The sequence below is a fragment of the Stylophora pistillata genome, chromosome 9 (genome assembly GCF_964205215.1).
Source record: "Stylophora pistillata chromosome 9, jaStyPist1.2, whole genome shotgun sequence".
NCBI lineage: Eukaryota > Metazoa > Cnidaria > Anthozoa > Scleractinia > Pocilloporidae > Stylophora > Stylophora pistillata.
The window spans coordinates 13,158,460-13,180,200 of record NC_142527.1 but is presented as its reverse complement, the minus strand read 5'-3'; the positions used below and the strand labels follow the sequence as shown (position 1 = coordinate 13,180,200).

Below are 21,741 nucleotides of genomic sequence, written 5' to 3'. Positions count from 1 at the left end.
CTCGCTAATATCTACTATTTCTTCGAAGAGACATTTTCATCTCTACAAAATTTAGCGCTTCGAGACCTGAAGGACCCTCTCACTTTTCAGTGATTTCTGCGAATCGTTTTTGAATTGAGATAATTATCCTTAACAATCAGTAAATTTTCAATTCTTGCAACTTCCTGCATATCTTTAGCACCACTCCCACACACGGACACACATACCCACACGCAAAATCCAAGCATTGATTTGTCTTGCAAGTTCCTGAGATTTTTTCAACATTGAAATGTTCATGCAGCAAGATTATTGAATAGAGCATAACATCTCATTTGGAACGAGAATTCTGAACTATTACAGCACATGTCTAAAACACGAAAATTATGATCTGACTTCACATTGTCATTTATTTTCCCCGCTCAGCTTTTTCTCGTCGCAGCCAACATAAAACATTTATGAAATCAAATGATGATGTTAAACAATTGCCACAAGCATGGAAAAAAGAACAGATCCAACAAATAACATTTCGGAAATTCTTCATAACCAACAGAATAGTCACTGGACACAGCTTATGGGTCAGAGCATAGAGAATTGTCCGAGAAGGCCTCGGTCTGATGGCATCAGGGCACTGTCTGATCATGAGACCAAAAGACGCGAGGCAGTATGGGAACTGTTTCACAGCGAAGTCATTTACCTGATGAGCCATCTATTGGTTCTTAAAGAGGTAAGATATCTGTGCTTAAGGTTTGCGTGGATTACCGGTACCTCAGTTAGACGTACCTGTTTCTTTCTATAAGATTATTTGACCTGTGGGAACTTCTGGAAAACCTATTTAAGGACAGCTGTTGAAATACTGGTTTCTCTAAATACAACTGGTGTTTCTTATATTCTAACTTTTATTTCCTTTGATTCCAGTGATTTAAAAATTTTCAGTGGTAAAAGTTAATTCTAAAGATATTTTTCCTACTGCTGGATTCTTGGAATTCAGTTTCATAGCATAATTGTTCTGTATTTTCTGTAACTCATTGTTTCATTATTCGTGTATCGTCACAGGTATTCCTTGAACCCTTAAAGGAGATCCAGCAAATGGGACATTTACAGCATGTGGACGTCAATAAAATCTTCTGTAATGTCCAGGACCTTTGTGAGGTAATACCAGTAGGACATTTCAGGGCCTATTATACCAACAGAGCTTATTACCTTTCCATACTTCACGGCAAGAGGTTTTAAACTTGAAAGCCGAATAGCTCCCACTTGTTACACGGACTTAATTTTCTGTTGCAGGGGGAGAACAGCATTTGGGCCCCTTATGTACCGAGCATTTTTCGAGTTTTTTGAGCTCATACGTTATAAGTTTTGTATAACTGCGCTTGGTCAAAATGTGGTAGCAGTACTAATCAACGAAATATGTCATTCAGAAAGATGGAATAAAGTTTTAGATTTAGTTTAAGAGGTGAAGGTTTAGTGCCGGGAAACAGTTTCGTTCAAGCAAACGCTGACTTTTTCCTAAGTGTCCGTAAATATTGCATTAAAATCTTGAAAACCAGATTATAGTGAAGACTTTTAAGTATCACTTAAGTACGAAGTATTCCGCTGAGAAATTTAAAAACGATCGGCTTCGAGAAAAAAAGGAAACAACAAAAAATAAAAAAACAAAAACAAAGACTGATAGGATACATGAATTAAAGTGATAAATAACTTATGACCTTAAAATAAATTTCCCGTTCTTATGATTCATTTTACAGGTCAGCACTCGATTTGCAAAGAATCTTCTACGTGTGTTTCAAAGTGAACAGCCCACACAGTTTGGCAGCACTGCTTCTGTTGTCTCGGCTTTTACTGAGGTTGGCATTTCTTCTATATTGCCATCCCTACTTTGCTCTTATATTATTTTGTGCAACTGGTTTATGAGACTTAACCTTGTTTTTGTGTCGTTTTTTTATTTACAGTTTAGTCGAAAGGTTCATCCGCAGTATCAACGATATTGTTTGAATTACTCAAAAGCTCTAAGTTATTTGGATTCTCTGAAGAAGGACGAAGACTTCCAAGAATTTATAAAGGTAAAATTCAGTTTATCTGTAGTGTATGCTGGCTATCGAAGTAAAGAAAATATCTCTGTAAAAAGCTGTTGTGACCGAATTGATTCATCTTCAGTCTTCCAATATTGTAGTTACAAATTGTCATAATGCGACAGTAGAAAAAAGGATTTAAGTTGCTTAATCGTGAGCGATTGGTTCATTGGCCCACAAATTGTATGTCGTGCGTGCTCGATACGAACGCAGGGGACACATATCGATTGGCTAACAACAGTGTTATTCTATTCTTACTATTTTACAACTTTTTATCTTTAGTGGTGTGAGTCCGACAGTAGATGCAATAGACTCCAAATCACGGATCTTTTAGTGGCACCACTCCAACACCTTACAAAATACCCTCTGCTACTCAAGGTATGTGTCTTGCAAGCATACAAAGGAGACTTTTACTCCGGCGACCATAATATTTTCCCCTCTATCTTTCAAATGTTCAAACGAAAAGTTACCACCTAGTAATTATAATTGTCTTCAAATGTGCTAAAAGTTCAACTACATTTGGGATACGTTGGCGGCGTTCTTGGTAGATTAAGCACCTTCGATGACAATTTTCGGAAGTTAAGGTCACTGTTTGACATATCAAAACGCGGTCATTGTCATAATCTTTTTAATACCTTTTTTATGGCGAAGATGAATATGTTGCAGCTTCTGAGGCACCCTTATCCCTTAAATAGACATGTGCATCAAAGAAGTAACTTTTAAATTCATGAACAATGCCACTGAACCGAATAACTCGATTTTTACTTACAGAACATCAGCAAAAGAACTTCAGAGGGAGATGAGCAACATCGTTCTCTTTCTTCCATCATCAAGGCAGTAGAACTTTCGATACGTAAGTAAATATATTTGCTGGTTTATTCATTGGTGTCATTTCTTCAGTTTGAAATGACATTCAGAACATGACATCTAAAGCAGGCTCAATTTTTACTTTCAGAGGAATTAGAAGGCAAAGTAAAGTCCCGCGCAAACTACGAAAGATTACAAGAGCTCCAAAGTAGTTTAGTTTGGCCTTCCATTGCTGAGCTGGATCCAAAGACATATGTACCCGAGGTGAAGGGTTGATTTTGACTGTTTAGATAACTGAGACAAACGCACGTTCAGATTCTTTTGTTGAAAACCTATTTTGTTGAAAGCCATAAAAAAAAGCATTAGACTGCACTTTCAAATAAAAGCTCCTTAACATAGGGGAAACATCCCAATACTTTTTTTTATGTTAAGTTGCAGTGAAAACCAACAAATGGCAATAGTCAATCAATAGACGGAAGAGATTACATCATTTTGCATTATGTTTTGTTCACTCAAGATAATGAGACGTAGTGAATCATACCCGCGTTTTGAAAAAGGGAAACAGAGGAGTTATAATTATCTGCCCCCAAGTTGTCTTCCGATGATAATAACTTCATTTTGTAAATATTCTGTTTCTTTCTGTGCAGTTTTTGAGAGGAATACTGCTAAAGCAGCCCTGTGAGAGCCTATTAGCAAGTCCAAAGAGACAACTGCTGTACGAAGGACCTCTCATGTTAATTGGTGAGCTATCGCCTAAACCGTTACATTATTACTTAACGACGCGCAGTAATTTCTGTACAGTTCACAACGACAAAAAGCATGGTCTTAAGTGATTACTCATGGGAAACTATGTTTGAAATGTAATTGAAACATGGTGATCCCCGAAAGGGTTTGAACAATGTAATCATTGTGACTCAACGAAAGGCAGACTGGAACTGTTGTGTTCGGTCAAAATGCTCCCTTAACACACGAACTCAACTTTCTTTCGATATCTTCTTTTCTTTCAGAAAACGCCAAAGTCGACGTTTATGCATTCCTGTTCGACGACATGCTTCTTTTAACCAGATCCAGGAAATTTCCTCTAAAAGTAAATAAGGTATGAAACGAGAATGAGTTTGATTCTATCTACTATTTTAAGACTTCGTAAATCATGATTTCATTGAGTAAAATATAAGAGAGCATAAAACTTTTAAAACCCGTTATCTAAGCATCTTGATGATTATGGTTTATCCGTCATTTGATTAGAAACTAAATCTGGCAGGAATGACAGATAGTCCCCCGCCCACTCCTCCCATGGTTAGACGCAGCTTGTCAGGAGCACAATATACAGTTTACAAACAGGTATTTAAATCAAAATGTGGCAGACATAATTTCTACTCTTTAACTTCATCGCTGTGCTTTAATAGTTCGCTCCGTTCAAGGTAAGTTATTCTATATACAAGGCTAAAAGATTAGGAAAAAGAAATCAAAATGTTTAAACCTAACGTTTTTGGCTGTTTGCCATCATCAGGGTTGAAAATAATGACCGTCTGTACATACATATATATCTTATGTGATTCCCGATAGGAAAAGTTTGGAGACATAAGAAATAACTTATTTCGTATGTCTCCAAAGTTTCCCCATCGGGAATCGCATAAGAAATACTTATTTCTTATGTCTCCAAACTTTTCCCATCGGGAATCACATAAGATATATATGTATGAACAGACGGTCATTATTTTCAACCCCGATGATGGCAAACAGCCGAAAACGTTTGGTTATTTTATTAAGCGAACATTATGGACATCATTTAAGGTAAGCGATAACGTTATTCGAGTAGAAATGTCTCCCAAAGTCGTCTGATTAGGAAATGAATTTATTTCATACAACTAGACAAGGTTGCGAGGGCCTGAAGAAACGTATTCTTTGACGAGTAATAGTTTAGAAAATCTTCTTGAAAATTTCTTGTAAAATTGTAAAAACTCAGTGATACACGATGCTCAATTTAGTTAATTTTGTCAATTTTTCAGCCAATACCGCTGGACAGATTCATCATCATTGATGCTGAAGCCACACATGCAGGTAACTTGGCTGTTTATTTTTTTTTACCTCTTGTGAAAAAATGTTTTGCGAACCTATATATTCCTAAAGAATGAGGGATGTGTTTCACATAAACTTGACACCTGTTTTTTTTTTTTTTTTTTTTTAGGAAGCACGTTAAAGAACTCGTTCGTAATAATCCACTACAGCAGATTTAAACAAACAGTGGGATTGTACACGCTACAAGCACCATCACAAAATCTCAAGGTAACATCGTGTCACTGTAATTTTGAAAAATCTTGAAAACAGACATCGTCCTTCTCATTACATTTCTCAGCAACGATAGGAAAATACACTATTCGGTGAGGTAAAGGGACGAGCTAAAAGTAGGGGGGTGGGGGGCCCCCGACACGAACTCACACATCCCGTAACCTTGCCGCTTTAGGCGAGGTTACTAATTGATCAAGGTGAAAGGCCTAGCCGGAAGCTTTTACTTTTTAGGCAAGCTTGTCAGGTATACAAAAGTTTAAATATTTCTATTATGATTTCCCCGGATAGATGAAATTCATAGATTCTATCTTTCTCATATTTTCCCCCCCATACTCCTCACAGGAAACCTGGACCAGCACTCTGAAGGCAGCTCAGGGTAAATGGTCCGAGGCGGTGGCACTCGAACTGGCTGCGGAAACAGAAAAAATGAGCTCCTTTCAGACTAACAATGAAAAAGTCGTTGAACAAGAAACAGAACCTAAGTCTCCAGACGACACAACCTTGAGTCAAACTGAAATGTTGTCTTATTACAAACCCATTGAATCACAGTGTTGACGATACATTTATAGGTCTGAATTTCATCCGTCTCTTCCCTTTACCCCAAGCGGGAAAGAGACGGCTGAAATTCAGACTAATACATTTACTATAATCGTCAAAGAGCGAGACGCTGGTAGAAGCGTTCTTCTTGCTGTTTACTGGTTCACAAAAGCATTACACGCCCAGAGTTCTCTGAGAGTCTGCACCAGTTGTCCCAATCAGTCCAGACGACGACATTCATTTTTAGGCTTCGCCACAAACAATTGATCCATTTATTGCCGGTCGACGAAGTCATAAAAAGTTGAATAGAATGTTTACAATCGAACCGGGACATCCAAGTCTTTTAGGGAACAAACTAACTGTAAATAATGAACATACATAAAAAAATTATACTGTAAGTCTATCGAGACACATTACACATTTCTGTTTCGCAAATTGTTGAAAGCAGACCCAAGTTTCGATCATAAAACAACACATCCATACATGCATGGTCGCCCTTAACCATATTTCAAAACGTTCGTTTTGTTCCCATGTACATAGTATGTTCTTTGCGAGTACAGAGTATCCACCGCATACAAAGGGGATTTACACGGATTTCAAGTTAATGGCTTGGACTAAAATAACCGATATAAAATACTGTAGAATGAAAATTGGACTCCTTATTACCACTTAACATTTTTGTCCAAATCAGGTTAATTCTCATTGTTAATCAGTCAATTTTGTAAAATATGTTCTAGATAGAGAATGTAATAGGAAATGATAAACCCAAAGACACACCTTTACGTCATTTGTGTTTTTTGTTTTATATCTGTGTAACTTAAGGCCTGGCTAAACTAGGAAACTTTGTTGCAGAAACATTGTTGCGAGGCAAATGTTTCCCAGTTTAGCCGCGCGGGAAACATATGTTGTGGAAACAAATTTTGGTGCTCGGAAACAAAAATTGTTTTTTCCTGCAGACAAAAACATTTTTGTTTCCCGGACACAAATTTTGCGTCCGAAACATGTTTCCCAGTTTAGCCATGATGAAAACAATGTTGATTAGTTTCCAGTGCCGCTCGCACATTGAAAAATGTTTCATAGCAACGGCGAGCAGACAACAATTAAAATGGGTGACGGCGAAGAAATTCAAGCAGGTCACGCTCAAAGAAAAGGATAGGGAAAGGGAGGGCAAAGGAATTGGAAAGATGAAGAAATTGAAATGCTAATTACGCTGTATGAGGAAAGGCGTTAGGGACGTTAAGCAGTCAGGACGGCAGCGGCATGGAAGTCGTCGATTAAAAAATGGGTTTCCATTTTTAGTTAGAACTTTGAAAATGGTTGCATGTGTTTACCGTCTCATAGGGCGCCAGACCTCAAACTCAACATAAAGCATAAAAGTAGGTTTGAATTCCAAATGTAAATTAAAATAAATTGCCGCCGCGGTTTCGCTTCGCAGACGACGCAAATTTTGGTGATTTCACGTTGTTGTTTTGCAAAGGACGGCTAAGAAATGTACAAATTTTTAAAACGCACGTGCTGGGCTATTGTTCTGCCAATTAGATCTATTGTTTTTCCACGTTCTCGTTGCCGTAGCCGTCGTGGTTTGCTTAAAAGGGACCTTAAGAAACCACGACGGCGACGGCAACGAGGACGTGGAAAAACAAGAGATCTAATTGGCAGAACTATAGCTCAGCACGTGCGTTTTGAAACTTTGTACGTTTCTTAGCCGTCCTATGCAAAACAACAACGTGAAATCGCCAAAATTTGCGTCGTCTGCGAACCGAAACCGCGACGGCAAATTATTTTAACTTCCATTTGGAACTCAACGGCTACTTTATACGTCATGCTGAAGTTGAGCTGTGGCGCTGTATGAGACAGTAAGCTCCTGCAGCCATTTTTGAAATTCTAACTAAGAGTAGAAATTCATTTTTTAATCGAAGTCTTCCTTGGCGTCGCCGTCGTGGTTTCTTAAAGTCCCTAATGTCCCTGTTGTCTCTGGGACGTGGGTCACAAGGACTACATGAACAGGGACAGTAAGGACGTGGCGTATTCACAAACCGATCTACTGATGACAGAAAAATATGATATCAGCCGGGAGGATTACAAGATCAAGAGCAAGTAGAAAATTATCAGGTCACAATTTATGAGGGAACAGGTCCTGAAAAGAAAAAAAGAGTCCGGTCGACAAACAAGCGATGTATACCACTCCTCTTGGAAGTGGTACAAGTTGCTGAAGTTCCTTATTTATGTGCAGAATGCCACAAAGGGCTTTGATACAATGAAAATGTGAACATCCTTTTATCCCCAGACATCCTCGAGGTCAGTCATGGATGCGTAGCTCATTTGTTTTCCGAAACATTTCCTCGTTTAGCCACTGGCGCAGCAAAACATTTTGTTGTTTCCTGCTAATTTAGCCTCCCCGGGAAACATAACGGGAAACAATGTTTCCGCAACAAAGTTTCCTAGTTTAGCCAGGCCCTTAGAGAGAGCTATAATTACGACAAGATTTTCCGTCCAGACTACCTAACATCCTCCTCTTCTAACGGGGTAAGAACCTCTTCTTTTCCCATGGCAAAATAATCAGTCCAAAAATAAACCTAGTTCACTGTCCACATGGCAGTTTGTATGTAGCATTATTACACGACTCGGGCAGTCAGAGGGCCAATAACTAAAATCAACCAATCAAAATGCTCTATTGCCGGTCAATATTCTCTCAGTATTGGACCGGGCACTGTCCCGAATGATACCGCACGTGTGTCCCTTTGAACTTCAGTCGTATAATAAATCTTTTATTAACCAAGCTTGCTCGGGACCGTACTGGAACAATATCGGCCCTCGCTGCGCTCGGTCCATACTGTCAAGACCTCGGACCGATATTCTCCCAGTACGGCCCTCGCGCTTGGTATAAGATATATATATCTCAGTTTGATGTTAATCTTAACCTTTTCCACTCAAACATCAGTATGCATATTCTCCATACTGTTCATCATACATCTCCTCAGGTTCCAGGAACATCTTTTGTTAATCATTTCCTTTATTCTCGAGACTTTAATGTTTGATTCAGGGGTGAAATTGTAAGGAGAAATGTTATGCTAATAATTCCTAGGGATCAAAGGGTGAAGAGTAATTTCACCACACGAAATTACACAATATCAGAGCAGCAGTGAACCCCTCCCCCCCAAAAAAAATAGTTCGTCACTTCCTCGGTTTGTGGAAGCTTTGTTGGCTTTGAGCGCGTTCTCGGGGACGGAAAGATGAAGAATCACGAATTGAAGTTACCTACACGTAATCGGTTCTTCTGCTATCTGAAGGTTCTTATTTGTCCTCCTCGAACAAGGCTGTTTGCTCCTCAGCTTGCATTAAGGGAAGAGAAAACTTTTCTTTCTCCAAACTTCCAACAAAACGTTCACCAACATAGCTATAGGGCAATTCGGTTATTGTGAGACTGAATAAATTTCGAATACGAGCTGAAATCAGGCAAGCTCAGTCCAAAGCAAGAGGTGTTGAAACGTGCAGAGCAAACTGCGACAGAATTTGACAAACACACCACATGCTTGTGCCTGCTACAGTGGGTAACGCGTAAAATCCTTACTCAGGGATTCCCTTCTGGTATAGATTGACTAGGAACCTCATTCGTAAACGCAATCCAGAAACGCATCCTGAAGACGAATTGCGGTAATTTTGAAGGCCACCATTCGCCTAGGTCCTCGTTAATGCTGTAATACCGAGTCGTCTCCATCAACCAATGTGAGGTACCCTCTATTAATTTGATTTACTTTGCTTCTTGTTCATTAGTATTTTGTGTAGAATCATCTCTGTCCTCTGTCTCGTCTTCTTCGTCATCTTCCAAACCGCACAACAATGCGTCATTTTCGTAAGTTGGAAAAAAATACCTGCAATTGAAAACAGGAACATTTTATGGATTTTTTCTGACGAATCATTCTTTGCTTATAGTATTTATCATTCCCGGCCATGTGTTGTGCGGGAAGGTAGCTTGAGCAAACTCGGCAGGCAAAGAGTACCAGGAGTCTTAGATCACAATAGCATCTTCTCTACTGTACCACTGCCTTGCTGTTGCAACACCTACTAAATCCAACTACAACTACAACTCCTACTGCAACTAACTTCTGTTACCAAAAAGCTACGCACTCATGTTCCCATTTGGTTGTGTTTTGTTAACCTTGGGAGCTGACACCACACCTGTGCTGTAAGCGAGATAGCGGCACATCTGACCGAGCAATCAACAATCTGAAGCTCTGACGGCAAATTAAGAGACCACCCCAAGGTTAAGAAAACACTCTGAGATGTGTACCTTGCTCCGATAAAAAGGCCAAAAGTTTCATGCAAATAAAACGGTGAAAATAGTGATAAATATAGAAACATGGAAATCTAGAACGTATCAGCAAGAACCCCTAAGACATCTTTCTCTAAGTGGAGTACACCACAGTTCTGGATTTAAATACATAACATTTGTAAAGGAGATTAAAAACTTCAAAATTAAGGAAAGAAAAACTCACTGAGGTTGATCCCACACCGTACGGTCTTCAGGTAGAGCGAAGTGTTGAGCTTTTGTCATATGTTCCAAAACAGTGGCCTTGCTTGGGAAGTTCTCTTGACACTTCACACAGTTATTTTTATAAACCTGCAGAAAACACATGGGACTGGTTATTGATATTGCTGTCGTAAAACGGCTTGCACCCACCATGAGTGAACTCCCCACAAACCCATTCTACATGTAGCAATTCAAGCAGTTGTTTTTGAATGAATTCGTAAACGTTGCCATTCGGAACTGACTCTTCGGTTTCAGTTATTATCCCTTCAACCTCCATGAGAGACGAAGACAGAGTTTTCATTACAATACGGCTACCGGCGCATGGCGAGTGAAAATTTATCATGCAAATATCCTATTATAACCCATAGAAGAAAGGGAAACGGCAAGAATGTCCTTACAGCATTCGACAAGAACAACTAAAAGAAAAAAAAAAATCAGTGAATCAAGTAAAACGTTGATAACGTTAAGGGACCACAACGACAAGTAAAGTCGTGCATAGGATAAGTTTGCGGGGGATGCACCTAGAAGAGACCCTCAAAACAAAAACAAAAAAAAACAAAAACAAAAAAAAAACAAAAAAAGAGAGAAAAAGGAAAAGAAAACGCACGAACACTCATACACGGAAAAATTGTGGATTCCTGGTCAGTGCACACAATGCATTGTGGTTGACCAGGATCTGAAATATGTTTAATTTAGATATAGAGGCAAGAGCGATAGAACGTAGATAAGTTTTAAAACGGAGCACTATGTTTTTATAATTTTCCAATCATAAATTGCGCAAAATGTACTTGGCGAGTCTCTTTCTTCAGTTCAGTGTAAGACGAAAATGCCTAAAATTACAAAATAATTCATTGTCTCTTCAGCACTATTCATTTCAAACGCAACGCATCTTGGACTTATTTGGAACAAACAGCGTGGTAAACATGCTAGCATACGGAGAAGTTCAGCAGTAACGTGAGTAAAAGATGCACAAAAGAGAAACGGGATTTCCCGTTGGCACACGCCGGTCTAGACTGGCCTGCGAGCGGGCGCTCAATAGGGACCTTAGGGACTTTAAGCAAACCACGACGGCGACGAGAACGTGGAAAAACAATAGATCTAATTGGCAGAACAATAGCTCAGCACGTGCGTTTTAAAACTTTGTACATTTCGTAGCCGTCCTTTGCAAAACAACAACGTGAAATCACCAAAATTTGCGTCGTCTGCGAAGCGAAACCGCGGCGGCAATTTACATTTGGAACTCAACGCTACTTTTATGGGTTATGTTGAGTTTGAGGTCTGGCGCCCTATGAGACCGTAAACACATGCAGCCATTTTCGAAATTCTAACTAAAAGTAGAAACTCATTTTTTAATCGACGTCTTCCGTGGCGTTGCCGTCCTGACTGCTTAAAGTCTCTGTTAAGCAGTCAGGACAGCAACGCCAAGGAAGACTTCGATTAAAAAATGAATTTCTACTTTAGCGAGAATTTCGAAAATGGCCGCATGTGTTTACCATCTCTGACAGCGCCACACCTTAACTTCAGCATAACTTATATTAGCTGCGTTGAGTTCCAAATGGAAATTACATTAATTTGGCGTCGCGGTTTCCGCTCTCAGACGAGGCAAACTTTGGTGATTTCAAGTTGTTGTTTTGCAAAGGACGGCCAAGAAACGTACAAAGTTTTAAAACGCACGTACTGGCTATTGTTCTGCCCATTAGATCTTTTGTTTCGCCACGTCCTCGTTGCCGTCGTGGTTTGTTTAAGGTCGCTGTTGCCGGGGGTCTGGTAATAAAAATTATCTGTAACGGACCCCTCGCACACCTTTCGCTGACTCGCGTTGTTGAAGGCCTCATAAGAGAGATTTAGCACCGCGTTTACTTGAAACGTGAACGGCAAGAGTGACCACATGATCTTGTTTTTCCCGCCATTTTTTCACGTTTGCCGGTCGCACTTCGCGGTTCCTTTGTGAAGGTAAACCTGTTTTGTGTTTGCCGTGTACGTAAGGGTTTTCTTCATTTTTTCTCTCACAGAGGAGAAGTTAATTTCCGGAAAAAGGGGATCATGCAAGTCATACAAGGGCGCCTTCAAATCCACCATGACGTAAGCCCACGCGAAGCTACAGCAGCAAGGTTCCCGCTACTTTACGCGAATAGTGAAAGGGCGAGCTGATGTTTGCCGTTTCACGTAAACGGTGTGCTAAAAAAACCTCTCTTATAGTTTCCCGTGGGCGAAGAAAAGCCCGTGCTGAAGGGCTAATAATGAGGGACTGACCACTGGCTAGTCTAAATCAAACGTAGACGGTTGGATCAAGTGTTTTCTACAGTGTTGCACAAACACACACATACCTGTCTCCTTAGGTAATTAACGACTTTAACTTGGTGATAAAAGTCCAACCCTAAATTGAAAGAATAATAATTTAGACCTTTTGGCCTGTTGGTCAGACATGTTTATGGACAAGATCAAGCACATGGGGATTTGCTATTATAACTGACTGACAGCTTTCAAGATTGACTGAGTTATTATTTTACTTCATTCACCCACTTCTTCCCAATTCCATTTCTAGTGTAGGTTTCTGTAACATTTTTATTAGTGGCAGTATACGGTCATATATAGCCTTTGCACCCAGGGGCATGAAGACAATTGAAGTTGAACGCTAGGCTGTCTAGAGCCGTCTGTAATGGGTAACTCGATTAGTCAGATATTTCGATCTTATCAGTGTAGAGGTCAAACCTTTCACATGAAAAATCCCAATTGACAGCTTCTCGATGGAGTGTCGTTAAACCAAAACCAAAATAATTACAACAACCAATCGAACATGAGAAAATATAACATGGAGCCGATAAGAACTCACGGTAAAATCAATCATGATGAAATTGCCTCATGCGCGGGAGAGTGGTGTAAGTTTTCAAGACCAATCACGGCGAAGTAAAGTAAGTATTCAACTGAGGATTTCTTCTGTAATTTTCCTTTAGAAATGTTATCCATCTCCCAATTTATAATTGAAGAGAATTCGCTGTTGTACACCTTCAATATGATAGGGATGTACATTTTAATCATCTGTGAACTGGAAATTGTAGGAAAATCGTTGGAAGTAAAAAGGTTTATTGCGCTGTTTTAATAACGACGTTAACATTGAACTAGCGACACTAACAGAAACTAGTTTTTCATCCAACTGCCGTCATGCATCCAACTTACCAAAGGAGCTCTTGATAGCGGGAAAATCGAATGAATGCTCTTCCTACGGGGAAAAGAACGCTGTTTCAACGAATCGATAAGGACAAAAAATGACCGGTGACGCTGTTTGTATGTAGAATCAGCTACGTGTTAAAAGTGTTACAGAATAGTAAGTATTAACCGGTTTGTGACACAAACATTGATTTCAACTTATTTTCTGATAATCATAAATTCATAGGTCTCAATCAACTCAAGCAACTATTATTGAACAATTTTTTGTGTTTCACAATCTCCCTAGAGGTTTAGGTACTGTTCTTAGGCAAACATGTTACTGTCACAATATCTTCTCCATCTAGGCATGAGTATAAATGGGCCAACAGTGACAAACTGTTTTTCCAGAAGCTAGAACTCCCAACAATGATATGGTCAGAAAAGGTTTGATAGGGGATATTAATAGAATGAAACCTTCTGCAAACTGGTTTTGAGAGTTGAACCGTGATAAAGGTCATGGGTTCGCTCTACAAATGCATGGAAATGAGGCACAGCCATTTCATCACTGATAACTGCATAAAGTTCCAACTTATCATGACGGAAATGTTCAAATAAAGTTACGTCCTTACGATGTGAATCCCAATCAGGCTTGGGATGTGCTAATTGTGGCCACGTGACTACGCACTTGGCTGCCTGGAAATCTGACGAAGTGCTAAGGGTATCCTTGTAATGAACTAACATTTCATCAGGCTACTGAAAGCAGAATGAGGCAAGATGGGCTTTCTGGTGCTTAGAATGCTTTGACCTCTATCTGCACTTACATGTACCTTCATGTGTTGTAGAATGTCATTAGTGGCAGGGCAAGAAGCTTCACAGAACAGGCAAACACATGGTGGTAAATCACCCTTCCAGTCACTCCAGTCACTGAGGAGATATAGTTTTTAACGTCAGTTTATCAGTGAAGGAACAGAAAAACCTCACCTTGTACTTATTTGATTTAACTTTCTGAAAATCATGGCATGCAGCCTAAAGGGTAGACTTCAGGCTTGTAAACCCTACTATCTGTTTGTTTGTTGGTTTGTGATTTAGAGAAAAAGTTCAACTGATCTCTTTGATTCTTCAGTTTTCAGTTTTTCAGCAGCACTGGAATTCAGCTATCAAGAAGTTTGTTATCACTAAGTGAGGTGATTGACTGTATAATGCACACCTAAAATACTGTGAAATCAGTGCTTTTTAATTTGCATTTGCTAAGGATACCCTTTAAGATAAAAAAATTGTAACAATGAAACTTACTCTTCATCTACACTCTTATCATTGTTAGAATTTCCATCTTCTTCCTCTTCAATTTCATTTTGAATGTCTTCCCAAGTTTTTCCTAATTCCTTTTCATAAAGAATTAATAAAACGGCAGTAAATGATTGACCTGTTATTCCTCTCCTGAAGAGGTCACAAAATTTGACATAAGTCCTAAAAAATTACAACTGATCTGACTACTGAGTTGTGAATGTCTTCTTAAAATCAATTAAAAACAATAAAGATGAAACAATTTTTAATAGAAAAAATCCGAGCCCCAGATGGGACTTGAACCCACGACCCTCCGTGATCTAGTCGGATGCTCTAACCACTGAGCTACTGGAGACTCTATGGCGAGCAAGGGTCAATTTGTGGGCCTCGACTGAAACCGCATCGCGCAGCTACACAGCCAAGTATTGGTAAGCACCTGTGAAAACTCACTAACAGCATCACGCTGTCACATTGAGGCATATCAAGATGCAGCCAACCAACCTCCAAAGATGAAACAATTTTTAATAGAAAAAATCCGAGCCCCAGATGGGACTTGAACCCTTTTTCTATTAAAAACAATAACCAGAGAAAATTAAAGTCTTTAAACCTACCAGATAATTTATGATATAAAATTTATCATATTCTTTATTCTTGGGGTTGATTTTCTTGTGTTGCTTCTTTCTCATGTGATCTTTGAGTGCTGTTCTGTCTTTGAATAACTTCTCACAAAATAAACACTGCAAACTTCAAAAAAATTATTAGGGGCAAGTTAAATTATGCTTTAAGAGTCTGTAAAGCCACATTTAGACTCACTTCTGCCAAAAGGAGTTGAAGAGATTCATGCTGGAATATTCAAATCAAGATTAACATCTGCAAAACCATCTGATTTGTCTTCACAAGTAGCACATTCTACCTGACTTATTTCTATGTTAAGGTTTGATTTTCACCATATACTTTTGAGGAAATTTGAGCCCCTGATTCATCTGAAGTTCAGGTTCCTTTAAAATTTTAATTGCAGAGAACATAAACAATCATACTTTGTCCTCCAATTCACTTGTTTTGAACTTGTGGTGTAATGGGTAGTGAATGCATGCAGGCCCAGATTCAACCTTCATAAAATTGAATTTAAAAATAGTACATTGCCTACATTTCTGTGTGAGTGATACAAGATATCTTTCAACCTCATGAAACTGATAGTGGTGGAAGTGGTCATCTTCATGATCACCATTATCGTAATCATCATCATCATCATCATCAACATCATTAGGTGATAAGAAAATATCAAAACACACAAGAATTATTTCCATGATACAATACTTCCATAAGCTTACTTGGCTAATTTCTGTTCCAGAACATCTAGAAATTCATTTACATTCACTAGAAAAAGAGAAAAATACATATTTGTGTGGGTAGGGAAGAATTATGGGTAACTGTCAGAGCTTAAGAGTTAAAAGGGTCAAACTCCAATCTCATTCTTTAGGGGCCCTGGAATTGATTCCCATATTCATCTACAGCAAAGGACATTTATGGTTGAAGAAATAAATGTTGGTTCTCAAATGAAGCTGTTAAAATACTGTGTGGTATATCTTACCTAAGTTATCAGGAAGGCCTACATTAAATCCATGATCTGATGCCATATGTGTAAATAGCAATGACCTAGCCATAGAATGCAATGCATATATGGTTAGTCTCTTGTAAGTCATCCACAACACAATTTTGACCCATTGTAATCCTGTTATACATTTTGAAAATCTACTTATCCAGCTTTTTAGAATATGGTAGATTTTACACTATTTTAGCTCTTCATTAAATACTAACAAATTACTACATTTTATTACACGACTTGGACAGTCAGAGGACCAACAACTAAAATCAACCAATCAAAATGCTCTATTGCCGGTCAATATTCTCTAAGTATTGGACCGGGCACTGTCCCGAATGGTCTCGAATGACACTGCACTTGTGTCCCTTTGAACTTCAGTCGTATAATAAATCTCTTATTAACCAAGCTTGCTCGGGACCGTACTGGAAGAATATCGGCCCTCGGTCTTTTTTGTACGGACCGAGCTGTGCTCGGTCCGTACTGTCAAGACCTCAGGCCAATATTCTCCCAGTACAGCCCTTGCGCATGGTTAATAAGATATATATATACTAGTCCACTGAGTAGGAGGGCCAGACGGGAAAATATTTGGCTTGAGGTCATGATGAAAAGAGTGAGCCAAGGAAGGTCTGTGTGACATGAGCAAGAGCCAAATATTTTCCCATTGGGCTTGACCTTACTCATGAAGCATTTTATCGCATGACCACTTACTGTAAGTTAAAAATGTCAAAAAAATTGTCTCAACCGAAATAGGACATCCTAGACAGGCGCACACATAAAAACCACAAAAAGCTATTTTCAATAAAAACTTTTTATAAGCTATTTATAAGCATTTATAAGCTAGTTGTCTGAGTATCATTAAATCTTACCTTGAAGTATCAATAAAATTAAGAATCACCCCTTGTGACAAAGTAATCCATTTTAATAATAATAGAGTTATTTTCTCAGAGAGGGTAGTTTTACAGTTGGATCATCTCAAGCACACTCCCCTCCCCTGAAATATTTTTGAAATGTTGGAAATTGCTTAACTGTATTTGCTTATCATGAAGCAAAGAGAAATATTACTATGCCCCACCTGGATGGGATGCTAGTCGAATGCAAGGTTACCTCCAATAATTTTGTCAGGTTTCCCTAACAATTTGCCAATACCAATTTGTACTCCTGGGTGGGGTGACACCTTGTGAGAATAATTACCTCACCTAAGAACATAACACCTGATGATGTCAACATCTCAAGCCTGGACTTCTCGATGCAAAGTTAAGTACATTAGCCATTAACCATGTCCCAACAAGCTTTTTTCATCTACAATATACTGATCAAAATATAAGAAAAACATGTTCAAAAGCCTCAAAAGCACATGGTATGTTCAACAAACCTGTTGCCTTCAAAGTGTTGTTTACAGAAAAGACAGCCTCTTGAAAAGTGTGTATCTGATCTTTCTTGCTGCTGACACTCCAGAACATTTTCCTTCAAAGCAAAAAAAAGATACATTTTTCCCTTGGACAATTTGATTAGAATACCTCCAAAGTAGTTTCTAGTTGAGAACAACAAAACCTTGAATGGATACAGGTAACTAGAACAGGCTGGATAGTGACTATAAAAAGTAACTATGAACACCTAACCCTACCAGCCTCTGACGTTGCAAATCTTCCCTTAGATTTCTATCTTCAGGAAGTGAATCACATAAGAGGAAGTATTGGATCTTAGGACCAACATCTGTCAAAACAAAAAAGAAAATAGTGTTCACATCATTATATTCTACTGAAGCATGTAATGCCAACATTTATTCTGAGGACTCTGAGTTAACAAGAATAGCTTTAACTACACAATGTGACAATATTCTTAGAAAATTCAACTCATTTAGAACATCTTTCATGTCCATATAATAGTATTAGCCCTGTGTCCCCTAATGGTGACTAGCATCTTATTGTTCATAGTCCTTGGGGAACAACTTAATTAGTCCCAGGCCTACATGCTGCACCTGGTTAGCTGTTGACTGACACTTAGTCCACATATGATCTCTTCCTTATCTCTGCCTTTGGCAGACAGACTTGTTCTCTTGAACAATGCTTTCAATAAGATTTGAAATAGGTGGCTACCTCGGTACAACACCCGCTGGAAAGAGACTTGATTGCGACTTAGCGTGGTGACTGTGACTTTAGCGCGGTGAAATATACCGGGTGATTCACAACAGAATACCTGCCGGAGCTCCGGCGGGTGCCGGGTCTTATTGAAAGCACTGCTTGAACATCCTCTGCAAGCATGTCCAAGCTTTGTGACTAGGTAGAGTTTTCAGGCCTTTTTCTTATACCCTGTTCATGTGCAGTTCCTTATTAATTTTCTAGCACCCAGTCCTTCTCTCTTGCACCTTCCCTTCCTCAACAGAGAATCTTGTTTAGGCCTCTTTGACCTTACTTGGAGGTGTTCCTGAAAGATGCTCAAACAAATTCACTGTCTTGTTTGTTCCTTGTGTTGAAACACGAATGTTGTGAAAATATAGGAAATGCATGATTACTTGTCACTCTTAGGGGTCATGGGTTAAAATACTATGCTACTGTCACCTGTTACAGTACCACAAGGACAACACAGATGATATCACCAAGGTGGAATATGAAGCAATCATACCATCAGGTTTGGAATTGATGTTAATGACTGGACACACCTCTGTTATGGGTTTTTCTTTTAATCTTGTTTTCCAGTAACAAAGATACCTTTGCAAAGCAATAATGAGACAGACAGTTATTAATAATGGAGTAGTTTAAGGCCTCACTAAAATTTTGGTTTCTAATTACAAAATTAATAAACATTTTTGCAGTTTATTACAAACCTCAAATCTGAAAAAAAAAAAAAAGACACCTAAAGGTCCACAGTTGGCCAATAAACTAGACTTAACCTTTAAATCCCTAGGAGTGACCAGAATCAAATTTCTCCTTACAGCATCACCCCTGAACCAAATGTTAAGGTCATGAGAATCTTAGAAATGATCAGTAAAAGAGTTTCTAATATTTGAAAAGAAATTACTTTTAATTCAATTACCTAAATAACAGCCATATGTGGCCATAGTCGTAACCTTTACTGTTTGTGGTCCTCCTTTTCACAGTTTATAATTATCAAAAATTAAAATGTATGATAATAAGTTACAAAAAATTAAAATGAAACTTGGACAATGGTGAAAAATGAGCCACATTACATACAATCATGATCCTTGTCAGGTGGGAGGAGTGGGGGGGGGGAGGGGAAACAAAATAGTAAAATGGAGGGGCTACAAATCAAGAGGGCTCACAGTCTGCACATCCTGAGTCATATTAAAGGCCCAACTAGTGGGCAAATTTCAATGCCCAGTGTCCTTTGCTAATTCTACAACAGGAATACATATTACTGACTACTAATGATATTGAAAAACAGTCTCACACTCTATCTTGTAGGTAATCTTTGCTACAGAAAATTGTGTCAAGTAAGGCTAACTACTGATCTTACACTACATGCAACAGGCACAAAACATACAGTTATCAATCTCTCTTTTCTATTAACACTCTGTCACGTCAGATTTGACACTGTACTATACTGTATTTGGTATATGCATTAAAACCCTGAAGGCAAATATTTTCCATGAGACTGCTACATAAGGCTGGCTTCTAGTCTGCCTCTCTTTCTCATACCCTATTCAGTACCCACAGAAAAACTTGCATTGTATCTCAATTGATTGAAATCAAGTCTCGCACTTTATCTCTCACTCTACAAATAAATTAAGTCTTTTCAGGTAAGACCAGGGCTCGAAATCAACAGTAACCCGTAAACCAATGGTTAGTAATTTTCAATGTTTGGTTACTAAAAATGTGTCCAACTAACCTGACATGGTTAGTAAAATTTTCTAACATATTTAAACATTGGTAGACCTCAGGACAAAGAGCAAGTAGACCCTACTCTCAGAGGAATACTTAGAATACTCAAGTTGTTTAAAACTCTTTTTAGAGAATGTGCTGTAGATGTACTGTTCTTGACTAATCACGATAAACGAGAGAGAAATAAAATAGGTGGATAATTGTCAACGTTTTTAAGGTCACCATGCAATTTCAGCTACTCTTTAATTTGTCCTGGTCATTATTATCAAAATGTTCAATATTTGAGATATCGTAACTTGTGAGCTTGGATACCAAACTTTATAATCTGGTTAGTAAAAAAGATGTCTACTAACCTGAAGGGTTAGTGATCCAAAAATTTGATTTGAGCCCTGAAGACTATTTGTTTAACACTATATCTCACACTGTTCAGCAAGCACAGAAAATGTATATGTCATGGAAGATTATCTCAAGTTTTGCACTCTGTCTGGGATAGACAGAAAACATATATGAAAGGATGATTGCCTAAAGCCTTGCACTCTATTTGGCATGCACAGAAAGTGCACCTGTCAAGGAAGATTGCCTCAAGTCTTGCACTCTATTTGGCAAGCAGAAAAAATTAACACTTGCACTCTATTTGGTACGTACAGAAAACTCGCATGTCAAGTAAGGTCATTTGATAATCAGTAATTGCAGATAATTTTTACCAGATCGACTTTTCCCAGTTTTCGTTTTGACAATCGTGTGATTACAGCACAGTAGTGAAAGGTATTATACATTCAATTTATCTTTCACTGACTCTTCCCACGTATCTTGAGTCTTACCATCAATGAGACAATTCAGAATTCGAAAATATTATTTAGCCGAGACTAATTACACTTAGAAAAAAGAGATGAAGAAATTACAGTCAGCTAAAGAGATGAATACTGTCGCAAAAAGTGGTCGAGAGGGATGAAAAAAATAGCCCAGTCTAATTGAGCAAGGCCGATTTCGACTTGATATTTATCGTACGCAATCCTGCACTGGGTGCTTTGACATTCCTGCTGCAATCTACTCTTTGGTCAAAAGTAACACTAGGGATTGCTGAAAATCGAAACTAAAGGCTAATGCAATTCGATGAGCCGTGTCTTGCGTTATTTTCGGCACGCTGCTCTATTCGGCATTTCACAAACCACCTGGTGAATTGGTCCTTGTGGAATAGAAGTTTATCTAATTATTATTTAAGACACAAGATATCGAAATTCAAATAAGTGTTCCCTTGATCAGTGAGACATCTTGTTTTCATACCTCCTCATGTCACAAACTTGACCAACGTCTCCGATAACAAGTTGGTGTTCTATCAGCATGTGATGTAACACAGCGTCATTTTTCCCTGAGGTGTTTGGGAATTCCCTCTCACAGAAAATACAGGGAACTTTAAGATCCAATACCGAAAAATCTTGCAAAGGCTTCTCTGAAAAAGTCAAAACTTTGATTCCTTGTTGTACGTGGCTTCCTGTGATGGAAGATGAAGTCAAAATAAAATATGAATGAGTTGTTTTTCAAATCATATTGAATAATTCCCAACACACCCAGACCTTGATCCGCCATGTTGTCTCGAAGCAACATCTGAAGTGGTCTTACATGAGAGTTATCCAACTTCCCGCCAATTTAAACATA

At 38.6% G+C, this 21,741-nt stretch overlaps 2 protein-coding genes across 12 annotated transcripts in view; one reads left to right on the top strand and one right to left on the bottom strand.

The window, feature by feature from the left end:
* Nucleotides 1-6,463, top strand: part of LOC111343976 (uncharacterized) — a 33,371-nt gene extending 26,908 nt beyond the window's left edge. For all 10 annotated transcript variants that reach the window (XM_088734132.1, XM_088734131.1, XM_022951196.2 and 7 more), the window contains 13 exons: nucleotides 530-703; nucleotides 1,033-1,128; nucleotides 1,725-1,823; nucleotides 1,929-2,039; nucleotides 2,331-2,426; nucleotides 2,820-2,901; nucleotides 3,004-3,119; nucleotides 3,503-3,596; nucleotides 3,863-3,951; nucleotides 4,101-4,196; nucleotides 4,865-4,916; nucleotides 5,044-5,141; nucleotides 5,487-6,463. In XM_088734132.1, coding sequence (XP_088590258.1) covers nucleotides 530-703; nucleotides 1,033-1,128; nucleotides 1,725-1,823; nucleotides 1,929-2,039; nucleotides 2,331-2,426; nucleotides 2,820-2,901; nucleotides 3,004-3,119; nucleotides 3,503-3,596; nucleotides 3,863-3,951; nucleotides 4,101-4,196; nucleotides 4,865-4,916; nucleotides 5,044-5,141; nucleotides 5,487-5,699 — 1,416 coding nt within the window. In that variant the 3' untranslated portion in view covers nucleotides 5,700-6,463. The remainder of the gene's footprint in view (nucleotides 1-529; nucleotides 704-1,032; nucleotides 1,129-1,724; nucleotides 1,824-1,928; nucleotides 2,040-2,330; nucleotides 2,427-2,819; nucleotides 2,902-3,003; nucleotides 3,120-3,502; nucleotides 3,597-3,862; nucleotides 3,952-4,100; nucleotides 4,197-4,864; nucleotides 4,917-5,043; nucleotides 5,142-5,486) is intronic.
* Nucleotides 6,464-8,334: 1,871 nt separating this feature from the next.
* On the bottom strand, nucleotides 8,335-21,719 carry LOC111343243 (zinc finger protein 277). Of its 2 annotated transcripts, none has more exons than XM_022950408.2 (14): nucleotides 21,660-21,719; nucleotides 21,370-21,577; nucleotides 18,869-18,954; nucleotides 17,871-17,959; nucleotides 17,619-17,710; nucleotides 16,235-16,299; nucleotides 15,975-16,020; nucleotides 15,255-15,387; nucleotides 14,653-14,741; nucleotides 14,187-14,283; nucleotides 13,390-13,432; nucleotides 12,540-12,589; nucleotides 10,178-10,302; nucleotides 8,335-9,553 (listed from the first exon to the last, which is right to left on the bottom strand). In XM_022950408.2, exons 1-14 carry the CDS (start codon nucleotides 21,688-21,690, stop codon nucleotides 9,433-9,435), a joined length of 1,275 nt encoding a protein of 424 aa, XP_022806143.2. In that variant the 5' UTR covers nucleotides 21,691-21,719; the 3' UTR covers nucleotides 8,335-9,432. The 2 variants fall into 2 exon arrangements, with proteins under 2 accessions (XP_022806143.2, XP_088590265.1); XM_088734139.1 differs by having other exon boundaries at nucleotides 21,654-21,678.
* Nucleotides 21,720-21,741: the final 22 nt, after the last annotated feature.

Bases quoted from the DNA above. Each gene is read 5' to 3' on its own strand.
- LOC111343243 (XM_022950408.2), bottom strand. From the start codon at position 21,690: ATGTTGCTTCGAGACAACATGGCGGATCAAG. The intron at 15,388-15,974 runs GTAAGCTTATGG...ATTTTTTTGAAG, and splicing joins CTGGAACAGAAATTAGCCAA to TTTGCAGTGTTTATTTTGTG. The intron at 14,742-15,254 runs GTAGGTTTAAAG...CTTTATGAAAAG, and splicing joins TTTATATCATAAATTATCTG to GAATTAGGAAAAACTTGGGA.